This window comes from Cydia pomonella, chromosome 1, assembly GCF_033807575.1.
Source record: "Cydia pomonella isolate Wapato2018A chromosome 1, ilCydPomo1, whole genome shotgun sequence".
Lineage (NCBI taxonomy): Eukaryota > Metazoa > Arthropoda > Insecta > Lepidoptera > Tortricidae > Cydia > Cydia pomonella.
Window position 1 is genome coordinate 37,277,572 of NC_084703.1, and position 17,569 is coordinate 37,295,140.

The 17,569-nt window shown below is 37.1% G+C and overlaps 1 protein-coding gene across 9 annotated transcripts in view; it reads left to right on the forward strand.

Moving 5' to 3' along the window:
• LOC133522042 (matrix metalloproteinase-14) overlaps window positions 1-17,569 on the forward strand; it is a 33,816-nt gene that overhangs the window by 13,873 nt on the left and 2,374 nt on the right. For 3 of the 9 annotated variants that reach the window (XR_009799986.1, XR_009799985.1, XR_009799987.1), the window contains exons 3-13: window positions 7,237-7,366; window positions 8,540-8,644; window positions 9,285-9,453; window positions 10,715-10,790; window positions 11,481-11,558; window positions 11,762-11,893; window positions 12,092-12,260; window positions 13,391-13,594; window positions 14,596-14,852; window positions 15,279-15,429; window positions 17,143-17,338. Coding sequence is in view for 2 of the 9 variants with exons in the window: in XM_061857221.1 (XP_061713205.1) it covers window positions 7,237-7,366; window positions 8,540-8,644; window positions 9,285-9,453; window positions 10,715-10,790; window positions 11,481-11,558; window positions 11,762-11,893; window positions 12,092-12,260; window positions 13,391-13,594; window positions 14,596-14,852; window positions 15,279-15,429 (1,471 nt within the window). In the remaining 7 variants the exon portion in view is untranslated. The remainder of the gene's footprint in view (window positions 1-7,236; window positions 7,367-8,539; window positions 8,645-9,284; window positions 9,454-10,714; window positions 10,791-11,480; window positions 11,559-11,761; window positions 11,894-12,091; window positions 12,261-13,390; window positions 13,595-14,595; window positions 14,853-15,278; window positions 15,430-17,142; window positions 17,339-17,569) is intronic. The other 6 variants (XR_009799988.1, XR_009799984.1, XM_061857221.1 and 3 more) reach the window with 3 other exon arrangements.

The window sequence follows — 17,569 nt, forward strand, 5'->3', positions numbered from 1 at the left end:
ATTTAAATACTTCCTGAAAGCGGTAGCGTGTCGTGCTCTTGGCAATAATAACATTGAACGCTGGACATCATGGGGGCATCTAAACCAGCCGAGGTACCTATCTAAAGTGGCGCTTTATTCAATACCTTCCCATAAAGCGGCGAAAATGTAATTAGATTCACGTACAGTCAAGTGCAAAAATATGTATCGAATAAATCGCCTCATAATTCTGCTACTGCGCTCTTATTACACTGGAATAAGATGCTATGGGACATATTTTTGAGTAAGATGTGTACACCCATATTTTTACACTTGACTGTACTTAGAATTCAGGTAGCAAATTCAATTTTGATCATCGAACGAACGAACGAACTGTAAAGCAATAGTTTTGTTTACTTCTTGTAAACACCAAAAACAGGTATACATAGAATTTATGAATGACTTGTCTCGTTTATTGCCTTTTTATTGTTTTGATTTATTTTGTACTTTCATAATGAAGTATTCATAAATAAGTTTCTGTCTGTCAGATAACTACTATAACATAACCCTGCATGGCGAATTTTAACTTTGCGCTTAAAATTATGCTAACGCCGCTTTGCGATTATACCTATAGTTATTATGACTATTTAAAATTATAGAAAGTGGACCTGCTTTATAAAATTTTGCTTTTCTATAAATAGTTATATTTATAATGTTTATATATATAAACAATTAGGTAATGTAAGCTTAATTGTCTTATTGTATCCACTAACCATTACTATTTAAGTTGGTAGATTGAACTATGTATGTACACTAGAACTTCAATATACCTACATACCATTTCAGCTTTCAATAAGTTGATTGTTGTTGGTAAACAACGACATATCGCTATTAGAAATGTCCACATACAACTAGGTAGGTGCAATAATTTCATTCTTCCTTTACAATATGTAAGTAATTTATAATGTGGCACGTGTAATCGTTCATGTGTGTGTTTAGTCAGGCAAAAATACAAACGTAATACGTGGGTACGTAATGGCCGCCGGTGGCTGGATGATGAGCGCAGTTTGTGGTCGTCATTAAATGCCCGCATGCCATGACACGGTGCTGCAATATTTTACCTGCAACTAATCATAGCAGTCTCGATTTTTTTTTACTCAGTTGAATAAATAATAATAAACCAGCCACATTGTAGCCTATTGCTTACTTACTATGTAGTCTCCGATTCAACTTGGGCAAAAATGCATCCACTGTTCATACTACAGGTAGCTTTTTTGAACCGATTCTTGTGAAATTTTCTGACTAGATTCGGTAATTATATGCATTATTTATTTGTCACTTCAGTTTTCGGAATTTATTCAAAATGGCGGAGCCATAAGGGTTCGAGGGGTTTACAACTGACAGAGCCACTAGTTAATAAATAATCAATAGTACATATATGGGCCTAAACAATGAACAATCACGCTGTGAAGCATTGCAGTGTCTATCTACGATGTCAGAATCAGAAACTTTTTATAATAATACTTTATAGACTGGACTGGGAGAAGCGGAAGGGAAAGAAATTTGTTACCTATGTTTTCCAAGGTTCGAAAATGTCCTTTATTATTACCTACTTATCAAGAATCTATGAGCAAGTGTGTCATTGTTTGTTTTACTGACCACATTTATGTACTTACCTACCTACTTACTTTTACTTTACCGTTAAAATGTATGACTCAACCAAAATCGAATAGACAGACAGCAAACTACTACAAACTTCAAGTCTGAAATAGGTACAGTCACGTCTGAAAATATCGATACGAAATAAGTGCCAAAATATGTATACACTACCTTATTATATGGCCAATAAAGTCGTATATATATCAACTTATGACTTATATTTCTATGTATATATGGGGGTAAACAATTCACAAACAAATGAACACTCAATTATTTACGGTCGCTATTAAACGTGTAGTAGGTCCTTAATACAAAAATTGGGTATGTATTGTATGTAGCTACGTACCTATTATGGCACACTTTCTATGTAAGTGCTTACAACGTTTGAGTGATACTTTATCATTCATTATAGGAAGCCGAGGTCTTGAGTTTACCAGGCGTGCCGTGCCGAGTGTAGGCCAAAATATTCGCGCCAGTAAGTAGGTATGTGGGGCGCGAGCTGGGCACGCCGGCTCCTGCACAGCCTGCGACCGTTACTCGCAAATCTCGGCCCATACTGACCCAGATACACTCACACTGACATTAATCTTATTAATTAATACGATGACATTATTTTAAGAGTGAAATTACTTTCTTATCCACTAACAAGAGCTTTTTTATCAAGCATCTTCGACATATCGGTTTATAAGACATTGGCTACCCAAAGTCCGATACACGAATATGGGCATAACGTTTCATTTTATATGTTCTTCAGTACCTCATAATATTTTAACATAACATATTCAAGTATAAAGATTAATACAATATATAAAGGAAATATATCTGTCTCTTTCGAGGTGAATATATACTTCCCTTTTAGAAAATGTTTTTGAAGGAATTTAAGGTTCCGCAGTCGACTAAAAACCCTAAGTTTTATTAAGTGGCACTCCATATATGTTACCTACTAAAATAAAAATAAAATAGTTTCGGAGCAAATAGGCTATGACAGACGGACAGACAGACGCACGAGTTATCCTATAAGGGTTCCGTTTTTTCCTTTTGAGCTACGGAACCCTAAAAAGTAAAAACAGTAAAAATCAATTGGTGACACATCATTAGATAGGTCTTTAAAAATAACATTAAGTTTTCAAAAAAAGTTTTTTTTTTTTAAATGGCTGAATAGAGTTAGACCAAGATAAGTCTGCAACGATTTTGATAGCACAGACAGTGCAAGTGTTATTATACAGTTACAGTTTTAGAGTTTTCGCAAAGATACATTCCTTCTTGGTAAAAATTTCATACATATGTGGAGCTACAAGCTTTTTTTATACTACTTCGTTGGCAAACAAGCATACGACCGTCTGTAGTACGCAGTCTCCGTAGCCTATGTACGCCTGTAACTCCGGAGGAGTTACAGGCGTACATGCGCGTTGCCGACCCTAACACTCCGCACCCTCGTTGAGCACTGGCAACCATACTCACCGGCACGAACACAACACTAGTGTTATTTGGCTGCGGTTTTCTGTAAGGTGGAGGAACATATTGAATGGAGTTTTGAAACAGGTACGTCTTAGCTTGTTTGTTAGACCCGGCAAGATTAAAAGGGGTCATCCATTAATTACATCACACGTTTAGGGGGAGGAAAAAAAAAATATTTTTATTCCCTGTATAATTAAATAGCGAGTTTTTTAAACGATAATCGTTTTATGCGGTTAATTTTTTTTCCTTGTCGTTTTTGTGTTATAATTACTAATATTTCTTTTGTCAAAAATATTTTGATAAAATATTAATAGTACCTAATTCGATTCGCCGATTTCTTTGAAACAAAATTGCCAAAAATGTGACGTCACACCAGGGGAGGGGGAGGGGTTTGCGAAATGTGGGGCCAAAAAACGTAGATTTTAGTGTGATGTAATTAATAGATGACCCCAAAGTAAAGGTTGTCGAATGGCTTAGTCTGGTTTATGAGCCTTAACTTTAACACTAAAGTATATACATACATGTACCTAAAGGTTACCATGAACAGGTCGTATAAAATGGAGTATTTATTCTTGGAAATGCACAGGAAAGGCATAGTGATGCGTGCTATGTTTAAAGCATAAAGTGATACTGCATGAAAGTCAATGCCCGCAGTAGTAACGTGAACGTGAGTATGCGCGCCCAAAATATGCGCTCTTGTACTGACGATGTACTTGCGCTTCAAAGTTAATGAACTTGATGGTATCATTATTAACAATTCTTAATACATAGACTCATTACAGAGCAAATGCTTGAATACTTATGAAGGAAATATCTTGCATTGAATGACACCTATTACTTGAAGAAGATTATCAATTTATCACGCTACGATTGCGTACACTAGTGTCATGAATGTTTTATTACAAACTAAGCAAATATTCATAATTAGCCTCCACGTATGAATAAAAGTTGTAGGAAATAAATATTTTAAAGCAGTATATACACATGTAAAGTTCGTTTGGTCACGACTTAAGTGTTCATTATCGAGCCGTGTATACGTTGGCAGTGAACAAAAGCTCTTCCCGCGCGGCGGGCGCTAACTGCCGCGGTTGGCGGTGTCGTGCCGGTCCGAGATGCGTGCGCGCCACTTGCAATGCGTCGCACGCCTGCCACAGCGCAAGGTCGTCCATGGCTGAGCCTTATATCCGCACTCCATACATAGACATTAAAATCTACCTACTTACGGTGCAGTAGGTTCAGCCGGCAGTTTTTGAAAAGTCGTAGCGCTTTATTAGATCACAATACATTTGCCAAAAATTTAATGAGCGATGTTGAGGGCTTTCTCTAGTAACTTCATTTATTCGAAACCTGATTTGTTGTATTTCGCTCTAAGAAAAAAAAAATCACGAATATACTTGCATAAAAGGTAAAAAAAAATGCATCTAAGAAACACAATTTTATTTTTGATTGAACTCATCGGTTTTTTTTGGTTAAAACATACAAATAAAATAAAATTCAAAAACATGATATCCGTGATCGCGGGCATGGCACAGGCTGTACAGCCATCTCACTCACGCTTACGCTCAGTGAGATTGAGAAGACTCGGAATGCACGGGGCCTTAAAGCTGAACATCGCTTATTTTTGCGAATGCTTAAATTTTCGACATAGTTACAGTACATATGGTACTATTACAGTACATAATGTGCTACTTTATCGCACTAGTGCGAAAATTAGCATATTACGTTACTATGTCGAACATTTAAAGGTCCATATGTACTGTAAAACGTTGTATGATACATGTGCGAATAGGTAATTTGCAACTCGTGTCGATTCGGTCGTGTTTTAATTTATCGCCACTGGTTTCGAATTTCCTATTTTTCGCACTTGTATCGTAATATACTATAAGTTTTCCACGTACCAAAGTATCATATTACTATTGAACAAGGGGCTATCCCGCCTTCAATATTTTTATTTATGGAGGACAAAAAACTCATTATATTTTTTTTCAATAAAACGAGGTTGATGAGCGCATAATCCTTTTTATACCAAAGAGCATATAATGACTACGTTTTAAGAGACGGGACTTCCATACTAGCGAGTGGAATCCCTTTGTTTCGCAAATCATTACCAAAATGTACGACAAAGAACTGTCAAAGAACCATAGTACCAACATAAGCAATTTAAATAGTGTAGTACGCTACACGCTTGAGTTTCTTATCGATATCGATAAAATGGGGAGGGTTGAAATATAGACTCTTGTCTACAAATTTTGTACTCGAAATCAAGTTAGGATCGAGTCCACATTTAAGTTGTATGTTATATAGTGGATAGTTCTATGAGTGGACTAATACGTGGTCGAGCTTAATGTGGACTCGATTTTTTTTAGAACATCTTGTTGTTATTCACCACTAGGAAGGATCAGAGTAGCACTTTTTTTCCCTACTAGGAGGGATCACTTTTTTCCTCGTTTTGCATACTTCTTAGGTTAAATTATTTAATTTATTTACCATTAATTTATTTATTTATTTGTACCATAATAATTTCCTCACAGGTGATGTGAAAAGCAGTATGTAAATTTATCACGTGGTAGCAAAAATATTTCCACCTTAGGGTGGTATTCCACCTATCCAATTTCTTGGTCCAATGTCATTGCGTCTCACTCTGTCATTAATCAAAATGTGAGACGCAATACACATTGGACAAAGAAATTGCATAGGTGGAATATCACCCATAGGCGTTAACATTGAATCCCTCACTACGCTAGGATTCTATTTTAGAATACCTCGTTACACTCAGATTGTAATTATAAAATCCTTTACTATTTTTTTTCTTTATTTTTTTTATTAATAGCACTATTTTTAAAATGATCTGCAGATATATGTTTCAATAAATGTAACTTTTCTATGGGAAATGTATCAGGTCTTTGTTCCCACTGCCTGCATCTGAAAACATACAGCCTTGGTTATGTACAGTTTATATTCCGAGTGTTTGCTAATGAGATGATCAACTGATTATTTAGCGCTAATATGCATCTATAAATCAAATCATATATGGTAAATAATGACCATTAATGCATAGATGATAGATAATTTTCCACTGAAAATCTTCGACGAATTATTTTTGTGTCATATTGCATGCAAGTTCTCAGGAAATTTCACATATTTTATTTAATTACTTACACTGATATACAAATAAACATACAATTATCGATAGTTTTAGTACATCCCTAGTTCACAACTAAAAATAATATAAAATATCTAATTTTCGATGTGTTTAAAGCCTGCTGCACCAAAATAAGGTCAAAAGTATCTAAAGCAATACGTACCGGTCTTTATCCAAGGGAAATTTCGTCATAAAATCCCTTTTTTCGTGATTTTCTCGAGTGGCACGCTTGCCACATATTTCACACTTAGTAAACCGTTTTCTCGGTGGCATTGTAACAAACTCGTTCTTTACTCTGATCACGGTTCACTATTTTCGATATTTTCACTAAATAATAAAGAAATTGAAGCCTTCATAACAAACAAAACAATTAGGCTGACAGTTGACTTGATGTAAACTTGACAGAATAAATAGCACTGACGTTTTATTTTTCTTCGTTGGCAAAGATTTGCGAAACAAGTTCCATACAAAACTTATTTTGTTCCTAGTTGCGTCAGCCTGTTTTATACTGCACAGATGTCGTGTCTGTCACAGAGATTACAAGATTTTTTCCGAACGTGCTTTGTTCCTTGAAGATGATGCGAGATTAAATATTTACGTCAGCTCGTTATCACACCTTACTCAGAGCCGAAGTAGTTGACAATAAACAATGGGCAGTATTTTTGCGATAACCAGGTGATAAAAAATTGTGTATATAAAGACATTAGCAACTTCCCGCAGGATATAGTAATGCTTACCTACTTTAGAAATTTGAACTCTTTGTCCCGCTGATTTACCTACTATGCATTTAGAAAGTTAAAAAAAAACAGGTTCTACAGGTGAAAATGGTACGAAGTAACTAAAGTATACTTACATATACATTGTTATTTTTTTTTTCTACTCCAAGTTGTTTCATCTTATGATCGATTAAACTCATAAATCTTATAATTTTAAGCTTGAGGGACATTTTATTTGTTAGGTGTATGAAGGTGTGTGTGTATGAAGTATCCTTGGTTTACCGAGTTGTTTGTTTGCCGCAGATGTACCTGGCGCAGTACGGGTACTTAAGCCCGGCGGTGCGCAACCCGTCCAGCGGACACATCATGGACGAGAGCTCGTGGCGCCGCGCCATTGCCGAGTTCCAGAGCTTCGCTGGACTCAATGCGACAGGTAATCAGCGGCTCGTCAGATGAATTAACAATTTTATACCCACCATCATCACCAAAAGTCGTGGTATTTTGTCAATTAAATCTATTTTGGTGATCAATAAAAAACTATTTAAAATTTTAGTACTGAAGTAAGTAGGCGTAAAATCTAAAGGTTTCGTTATATAAATAGATATAGATATAAACTATGCACAAGTTAGTAATTATTTATATTCTAGATTTATTGAAATAAACATTCCGCACACACGACGACTCGATGACTCGTGCGCGTGACCGTGCATTTCTTGGATTACAAGGGTTTACGTAATTATGTAATGGTAGCCCACTAGGTCCGCCTTGGCCTTGCGCTGGCGCGAGGCAGCCGCTCGTTAGCTCCTCGGCCTGCAATTTATCGGCCCTGGGCCCCGATTCCGTAGCCGCCATCAAACAAATTGCCAATCCACACAACACACATATCAGCTAATAAATACCTTACAATTACATGGGGAGCTATTTGAAACATCTTCTGACACGTACGTGCTTTGACACGAGAAGTAGTTTATTGGTATCGGCTGATATTATGTAAGCAAATAACGCAGCGACGCACATTAATACATTATTCATTAGTAGTCCGCTCACGAGTTTCATTTGGATTAGAACCTCGGACCGTGCCGTTGACTTAGTTCGATAACTTACCAAATAACCTTAGGTAGGCATGCGTCCGTTGTAATTACTTAGTTTCAAGCACAGCACAGACGTTTCTACGTCTACAGATGACTTGGTTAGGCAAGTTATAGCTACTTAAATTGACAATGTGGTTTTGTAATTACTTCCTTCGTTTTAGCTAACAGAACAAAAAGTTAAAGTTTTGTCTTTGATTTTCCTTATTATTGTTACTTACTTCGTTGTTTTCTCGAATAATACGAGTACATAGTTTGTTCCTTACATCTATCAGTACGACAGTACATTTGTTTGTCTAAAAAGCATTTGTTATTCATCTATGAATGTTTAATTAAAACAATGCTTCTTGAGATTATGTGCATCACGAACATAGACGAAGCACTAACAAAAGATATATAATTCGTGCCGATGTAGCGTTTAAATTATAAGGAATGAATAAGAACGTGAGTTGATAAGTATATGATATTGTGGACATATAAGGAGGGCGCAGTGACATGTGTGTTTGTGTTTATGGCAGGCGAGCTGGACGAGGAGACGACGCAGGTGATGTCGCTGCCGCGCTGTGGCGTGCGCGATAAAGTCGGCTTCGGGGAGAGCCGTGCGAAGAGATACGCCCTGCAAGGTACCTAACATTTCTTAACTTTAGCGTTCTTATTTCTTGAATTATTTGTTATTCTGCTAGCCAGGCGATTTTATATTTGCAATGCTATATGTTTATTTTATACTCATTGTGTTTTAACCACATTATTATGTATATTTTATTGTATATTTAAGGAGCAGCGAAATTCCTTTGAATACCGCATACATTTACCTGCTAATGTTGAATTGGGTTATAAAAAAATATTTATTGACAATAACAATATACATAATGGATATATACAGATGATTACTATAACTAGCTTATAACTAAAATAGGCCCTTGAGGCATTGTACCAAGGATGCTGGCGGCATTTCCTCGTTGTATCGCAATACTGATACGTTGCCGAGGAAGCCGCCAGCTCTTCGGTCACCAGTTACGTCAACCAGACTTTTCGCGATTTCTCCAAAAGACTTGTGGCGCTGGGACCCATTGGGTTATTATTCTCAACTAAGCACTATAGTTTTACACAAGGGCATCGACAGCCAAAACCTGGCCTAAAGGCGATATGTACAAATATATGAGAGGAAATATATGAATTTTGGTAAATTTTCAATCTCTAGCCACTCCCCCTTTTCTCCCACTTGGTGACAACCATGGGTTTACCTTTCCATTGACAACACAGGGTCCCGGTGGCGAGTGAAGAATCTGACCTACAAGATCTCCAAGTACCCGTCGAAGCTGAACCGAGCGGAGGTGGATGCCGAGTTGGCTAAGGCGTTCAACGTCTGGGCCGACTACACCGACCTCACCTTTACGCAAAAACGATCTGGACAAGTCCATATTGAAATAAGGTAGCTCACCTTTATACTAGGTATTGATCATCTTTATACACCGGGTTTTTATTTTATTCAAGGGAACATTCCTGGGCTATAATTTCAAAAATCTAAGTTCGCAAATTGCGGGCTTTTTTCCCAGTCACTCTAATTACGCCTCATTTAAGTAAAAAAGAGAAAGATTCCCGCAATTTGCGAATTTCGGTTATTGCGGTAGGCCCCCCCTGAGCTTAAGCTATTAAGTCATTTTTCAAAGACACCGGTATTCTAATTTAATCTATTTTGGAGATAATGAATATTTCTTTTTACTGATAAGGCGCTGACGAACGTGTACACTTGCCTTGTTTACATATTGATTAGTGTTTAGTACGAGTTTAGACATTTGCTACTATCTGGGACGATCAATGTTCGAAATGACATTGACATGTCATAATTTTAAATTTTTAGGTTAATAGGTTGAGAATGCTCGTATTATAACTATATGCACCATTTAAATATGTACTTTTTATCAAAAATAAAAGAATAAAAATAATTTAAATTACTTAGGTACCTACGCCATTTAGTTTCCTTAAACGTACTTACCGATACGACCTCGGGGTTAACGGATTTCAATAAAAACACAGTGTACCTATATGTATCTATTCATATTTATTTATTTCCCACACTAACTCGTAAAGGCTCTCTTTATTCTTCAACATACATTTTATTAATAAATTTGGTCCCTCGTAAGTCCCCGCGTACTTGTACGTTGTACAAGTACAAATTGTTTTCGAGTTTTGAACTCATGTAGGTACAAATAAAAAAAAACCAAATTCAAAAGCTAAAAAATGCCCTGGGTTGTTACCAGTATTTATTAAACGATTATAATATCATTATTATTTTTGTCATGAAGATAAAAATAAACTTCATTTTACATTACAAGGAGTAAGTATTCAAGCTATATAATAAAATAAAATAAAACTATCGCCATACCATTATCTTGAACTACTTACATATTTTAATAATGATACCAATCAAAGTTACCCACAAAATAAATAAAGATCACGTGGTAAATCAGATATTGTGGCAAATCAGAAATCCCAGCACGTCGATATTCATTGGCCAAAGTTAGTATTGAGTACGGGGTCATTCGACTGGGTATAAAATGCGTTTTTCGGTACAATTCACGAATCTCTGTTGCGTAACGAATGCTAGTATTACAAAAACGGACGCGAAAATCCCAAACGGCACGGCGCAATGAGAACGTAAATTATCTATTGATACTCGCATTTTATTGCAGGTTTGAGAAGGGAGAGCACGGAGACGGTGATCCTTTTGACGGGCCCGGTGGCACTCTGGCCCACGCCTATTTTCCGGTAAGGATTTTAAAACAGAGTAACTAGTAAGACTGCCCAATTAATCAATTTCCTTTATATATATTTCTAACTTATGTAAGTAAGTAGGTACGTACTCGTTACCTATTCTAATATATTGTTGTATTAAAACTATATCCAGAGAAATGATAACGGGTCAAATTTGCACAGAATACAGAATTAGAATTATACACGTAGATAATAAGTACCTATGCCTACCAATTTTGCATTACTCTTCTTAGTTCTAAAAATTGCAAGCACTCGAACTGAGACAGTCAATGAAATTCGGTGTCGAGAACGTCGAGAAGTGCTATTAAAAAAATATACTTGGTTTTTCATGTATAATTTGTAGTTGAATTAAATACATTTTATTGTAGGATTTGCCTCTTATTTATTCATGAGTTCAAGCAAGGTTTAATTTACGTGCAGTTCGAAATTGAGTAGCATATCTTTAAAAACAAAGAGAAAAAGAATGTACCTACATATTTGCAACACGATTACGTTATTAAATAAAATAGACTTCTCTGTGTGTAACATAATTTATTTATGGTGAAATGTAGCGGAAATAACATTGCAGTTTAACAAATGAAAGTATACGTCATTTAATGTGAACAGTTTGTTCTTTTTCTATTCAAATCATACATTTCCGCTTTGTGCTGGTATATTTTGACATGACGGTGTCTTTTATTTTAGGTGTACGGTGGTGACGCGCACTTTGACGACGCCGAGATGTGGTCTATCAACTCGAGGAGGGGAACTAACCTTTTCCAGGTGCACTATTATTGCTATCGTTACTTATAATGTATTAATTTATAACACATGACACCGGAAGTATGATTCACAGTTATTGCTTCGTCATTTCTGTAACGTAATGCGTCAGTCAAGTTGCTCATCGTGCCTACTCTTACATTAATTTAATTTCATGTCATTTGTGTAGCAGCAATTTACGATTGTTTATGTACTGTATTTTCTAGGTGGCTGCACACGAGTTCGGACATTCGTTAGGTCTTTCGCACAGTGATGTTCGTTCCGCACTCATGGCGCCCTTCTACAGAGGTTACGACCCCGCCTTCCAGCTAGATACGGATGATATTCAAGGCATTCAGGTAAATACTCAGTGTTTTTCATAATTTAACTAACAGAACTATGCATGTTATCTACAAACGCCTTTATCTGGATTTCTAAAAACGTGTATATACCTCTTTCTCTACTCAGACCTGAAAAATCGAGGAAAAATATTTAATCAATAGAAATTCCAGGTGGTAAGAGTTGGTTTCATTGTTTGATTATTATGTGTTTTGTAGGCACTCTACGGGCGGAAAACTCAGACCGACATCGGAGGTGGCGCGCTGGCGCCGGCTGCCCCGCGGCCCACTGCGGCGCCGCCGTCAGCGGAGGACCCGGCGCTGTGCGCCGATCCCAATATCGACACTATATTCAACTCCGCCGACGGAAACACATTTATATTCAAGGGTAATTAAAAATTCACGATTTTTATGGTTCCGTACCTCAAAAAGAAAAAAAGGAACCCTTATAGGATCATTTGTGCGTCTGTCTGTGTGTGTGTCCGTCTGTCATAGTCAGACGTCACAGTCTTCGTACACATAGTTATGTAAGTCTGTGACGCAAAGACGGAGATATAACGTATATATATAAAAAAAAAAACTATTTACCGCAAAGGAAAACCGAGTTCATTTAATGATATGCGTTACGACCTCCTCCCTTCCCATCTCAGAAACTGTTGGATCTAAAATATTGGAAAAAGAAATACAGAAAATAGGTAGTTCTTTACCTAGTGCAATGTGCGAAATGCGATGTATGGAATCCTTTACACGTGAGTCCGACTCGCACTTGACATTTAGGGTTGTCAAGTTAGTTTAGTATAGTTAAGTTTGGTATGGTGGAGCTGACCCTAAGAATTATCAGTGTTACCTATTTTAATTTTATTTTCATAGTTCAATCAATCAATAAAACATTTATTCAGCAAATAGGCCACAGGGGTACTTTTACATGTTAATTTTTTATATGCAATAAAAATAACAAAGTACAATTACAAATATGGAATCAATTAGTAAATTCATCATGATATTTATAATAAATAGAACCATCTTCATTTTATTGCACACTACAACTGACAGTGTAATTTCATGTAATTATTCAAACACGACATGCAAAACCCATTTTATTTGCAGTTTCATATAGGTACGTTACGTACGTACTAAATTTTGAACACTACTTCTATAGAAGAACTGTTAATATCTGGTAAGAACTGTCGCTTGCGGTATTTCTGGACCGATACGACCTTCAAACCTTCAAGAAAAGAGCGACTTCCCATCTTAAAGGCCGGCAACCCACTTACAACCCTTTTGGTGTTGCGACGCGACGGTAATCTTCTACCATCAGCCCATTCGTCTGCTCGTTTCTATACACTTAAAAAGTAATCATCACCTAAACATAATTTTTCATAATAGTGAGCGCGATACCGATCTCCAGACAGCATTGTCAATTGATCTGATGTCTGTCGTATTCAAGCCCAAAATAACCTTACAAAGTCAACGTATGGGGCTACTAAAGCAGTACATTTTTTATATGGTTATATACAGGTGAACACTATTGGCGGTTGACTGAGGACGGAGTAGCATCAGGGTACCCGCGCCTCATCTCGCGCTCGTGGCCCAACTTGCCCGGCAACATCGACGCCGCCTTCACCTACAAGAACGGCAAGACCTACTTCTTCAAGGGCTCCAAATACTGGAGGTATAATGGACAGAGGATGGACGGCGACTATCCTAAAGAAATTAGCGAAGGTAATGTAATCGTTGCCTATTATTCGATTTTCATTCTATTTATTGTTAAAATTTAGAAATACAATGAAATAGCACTACGTTTCTTAATTTAATTTGTCAATTGTAGGGGTATTCTTGGGGCCAGTGTTGGCTGAACGTTAATTAGAATTGAAAATATTGAAAACGTTAGTCTTCCAACAAAAACAACAGTATTGTTGAAATAACTAATTATAAATTAATAAGTACCCCCGCAGCTGCGCTGCTGCGGCAGTATTGCAGCGCGACATTACTGCCTGAAATGTCAAAAAAGATTTACCGCTGCCTGGATTTTTGACATTTGCGTCGAGTTGAAGACCTTTAAATGTAGGTTCCTAAAAACAAAAGCTTCATGTGACCCCGGCGGCCGTACAAATTTGTGGATTGTATACAATACTTAGGTACATATTATAACAAAAACCGCAAAAATATTTCAGTGAGCTCTGAAAGTGGGTCGTTGTACTAAAAAGTGTACAGAAAATGATACGTTTCTGCTCTAGAGCACTGTACGTTCTAGGTACGTTTTTTTACGATAAGCAATTAACATTTTTGTTTAAATGGATTTGTTGTACAGTCAGCGTCAAATACTTTGTAGCAGTCAAAGTGGTCAAATAGTTACCGAACTATTTGTGTACCGACACCATACTAAATATATGGTGTACCGAACTATTTGGCTACTTTGGTTGCTACAAAGTATTTGACGCTGACTGTACAACTTGATACGGTGTTCTTACCTAAAAATTGTTAATTAAAAGTACCCTCAAGAAATACTACTGAAGTTTACACTTAGCCGTGTTTTTTTTAAATGCACATGTATTTTACTTTCCTCGTATTCGAAATGAAAAGTAGAGCGTTTAACTCGAGTGAAAGGCACCATTGCAGTTTCAGACTGCCTCGGCAGAAATGGGCGCGTTTCATCCCTTGGTTAACAATCTACTATTAGGGGGTTTTATACTTTGAAGTGAAAAAAATTCAATTATTTTCAGGTTTCACTGGTATTCCTGACAACTTGGATGCTGCGCTCGTGTGGTCCGGCAACGGCAAGATTTACTTCTACAAGGGCTCTAAGTTCTGGAGGTTCGACCCTGCGCAGCGACCGCCTGTCAAATCCACCTACCCCAAACCCCTGTCCAACTGGGAGGGCATCCCAGACAACATCAACGCTGCCCTTCAATATACGAATGGTTACACCTACTTCTTTAAGGGAGGCCAGTACTGGAGGTTTAACGACAGGACGTTTAGTGTAAGTTGTGAGAATTACTCATTCAATTTTGGTTTTCAATATACCTATACTCAGTTTATAGTTAGGGGAAGTAGGGGAATTGAGAACGGCGGGTAATTGGAACAGTGAGATATCTAGTACCTACTTCCAATTGCACCATTTCGCCCGCGAACTGTTTCTAATTACCCTATACGGGTTCGAGTAAATAGGAAACACAATGTATTGATTTTGCCAAAATTTTAAATGACAACGTTTATTCAATAAATAATTTCCTTATTATAATTAGATAGCCAGATAACCAATCTACTCATATAGCAAATTTCGATTTTCTTACACTAAAATCATATGGAGAGTATTTCCATAGTTTTTCCATTGCCCGTCTCCACACATAAAAAGCTAATGCTATAATATTCAGGCTTAATAAATGAAGAACATGTGGTTCGGCAGGTGGACTCAGATAATCCCGCGTTCCCACGCAGCACGGCTTTCTGGTGGCTGGGTTGCTCGAGTGCGCCGCGCGGCACAGTCGGAGGTAACGCGCGGCTGTCGGCCCCCGCGCCGTCGGAAGACGACGTCGGCGAGATTCAGTTCGACGCAGGTAGGTTCGGGGACCCGGGCCACGACCTGACACCTAAGCTCATTTTAAATTTACAAGTGAAGTTACAACTAGTTTTGATAATTCCCGGCTCGCTGAAAATATTTCTCACTAGAATACCGAAATAGCTCTACGAATCAGTACAATATTCAATCATAATTCTATATAAAATAATAACCTAACCATAGTTCTAAATTTTAATTTGTAAATTGAAAGCGGCCTTATCATCATAAGTTCGGAAACATATTGCAGGTTAGCAGTCGCCATCAGATAGGTATATCGCCATCGGCTAAGATGCGCACAAATGTCTGAACACGTTCTACTGTCAAGACGTTAGAGTACATGTTCAGATATATTTGAGCACCTTGGCTGCTCCGATATATCTGATGGCGACTGTACATTCGAGATACTTCGACACCTTATAAAATCCTGACGTGATTCGGTAGTAACTGTAGGTATCAGAGCTATGTATACCGCTCACGGCACGACAACCAGGGATGAGCATCGAAGTCATCTATCGCTAAATGTGCGCTTTTGTGTTTCGTTTTTGGTTTACAAATCTATCAATCTTGATTTATGTTCTTCATGTTTTGTTTAAGTACTTTTTTCTGTATTTCGTTCTATTTCACTTGTGTGTGTTTTTTCATGTGTTGTTTTATCATGTCTTCTATTTCAGAGCAATCATTATTTATTAACCCCGTTTCAGTTTCAGTATTTAATCGATAACATATGCTTTGTGATTACTTGGAAATAAAGGGCCTATTTCACAATGTCCAAGTAAAGTCGAATTAGCTACTTGCCACTTAGGTAGGTATCTGACGAATAACCTTAACTGGTACATTGTGTATTAATATCCGCCATATTGTCATTATTGACAGGTTAGGCATCGAAGGCATACATACCCATCCAGCATTCAGCCACGATTGAAAATTGTGTAATAATATTTTAAGCGGCTATTAAATTAATCAAATTATATATTTTTTAACAAACAAAAAAATCGGCGTCGGGTTTAATACACTTGTTTGTAAATTCTTGTTTACCGTCCTTAATACACAGTGTACTATTAAAAATTAAGATAGTTTTATCTGGCAGTTAATTTATTTGATAATTAGCTATCCGGTACTATACTTGAACATTGTGAAACAGGCCCTAAAACAGATAATAGTTAACTAACTAATTTTCCATATAAAAGGTAAAATTAATCTCTGCAAATTAACCACTAACCAAATATAATCTGCCAAAATATTCCGTCATTTGAAATGACATTTTGTCATTTGCTGATAACGCTTTTAGCCGATGCTGTTTAATGAGAGAGGTTGGCCTGCGGTGTGGGGAGTGAGCGGGACTGGTCCACGTGGCATCAGGGCATCTCCGAGCCTACCTTCGCGGACGTGGCTTAAATCCGAACGAGACTTTACTAACACAAAAAAGTCTCGTTCGGATTTTTCCACTTAGAATAATTAACATTAACTTTTGAAGTTGACAAAAAGTAAATATTTGACTAGTTGCTTTCACAAGTCACAAAGCAAATAATACAACACTTTTTTCGTTGAGCACCCTATGTGTACATAATTTTACAAGTGCTGTGCTCTATCGAGTTACACAATTTGTTAATGCAGCACCAATTGTTTTGTCTTAAATCCACACTATTATGACTCACCCACACAACGGTGCGTGGTAACTGTTCACGTTTGTTTGTGTATTTTGTTTTTCTAGGTGTAAACCCATCCGCTCCCAGATCATTCTTCTGGTTCAGGAAATAGTCTCCGTGGAGAATTTCTGAACATTGTACATAGAGAAATTGCATAAAGAACAAAGACTCAATTAGTTTCATAGGAGAATATATGCGAATACCAGTGAGATTATAGACATAAGCAGTGATTTAGAGCGGCCCGCTTGTCACGCGCTGACTGTACGTTCAGGTTCATTTCACGTACTTATGCATGCTTAATGCCTGATAGAATAATGCCTGCATGTGACGCATTTTGGTGCTTGTATATATATTATATTTAAATAATTTCATCGCTTGCCGGTGTTCATGGCTTAATTTATGTAGGCATACATATGTAAGTAAGTAAAATCGCATGAAAATGAATCCAATTAAGATATGAGATTTAGCAATTTATACGTTTTGGAACGAATC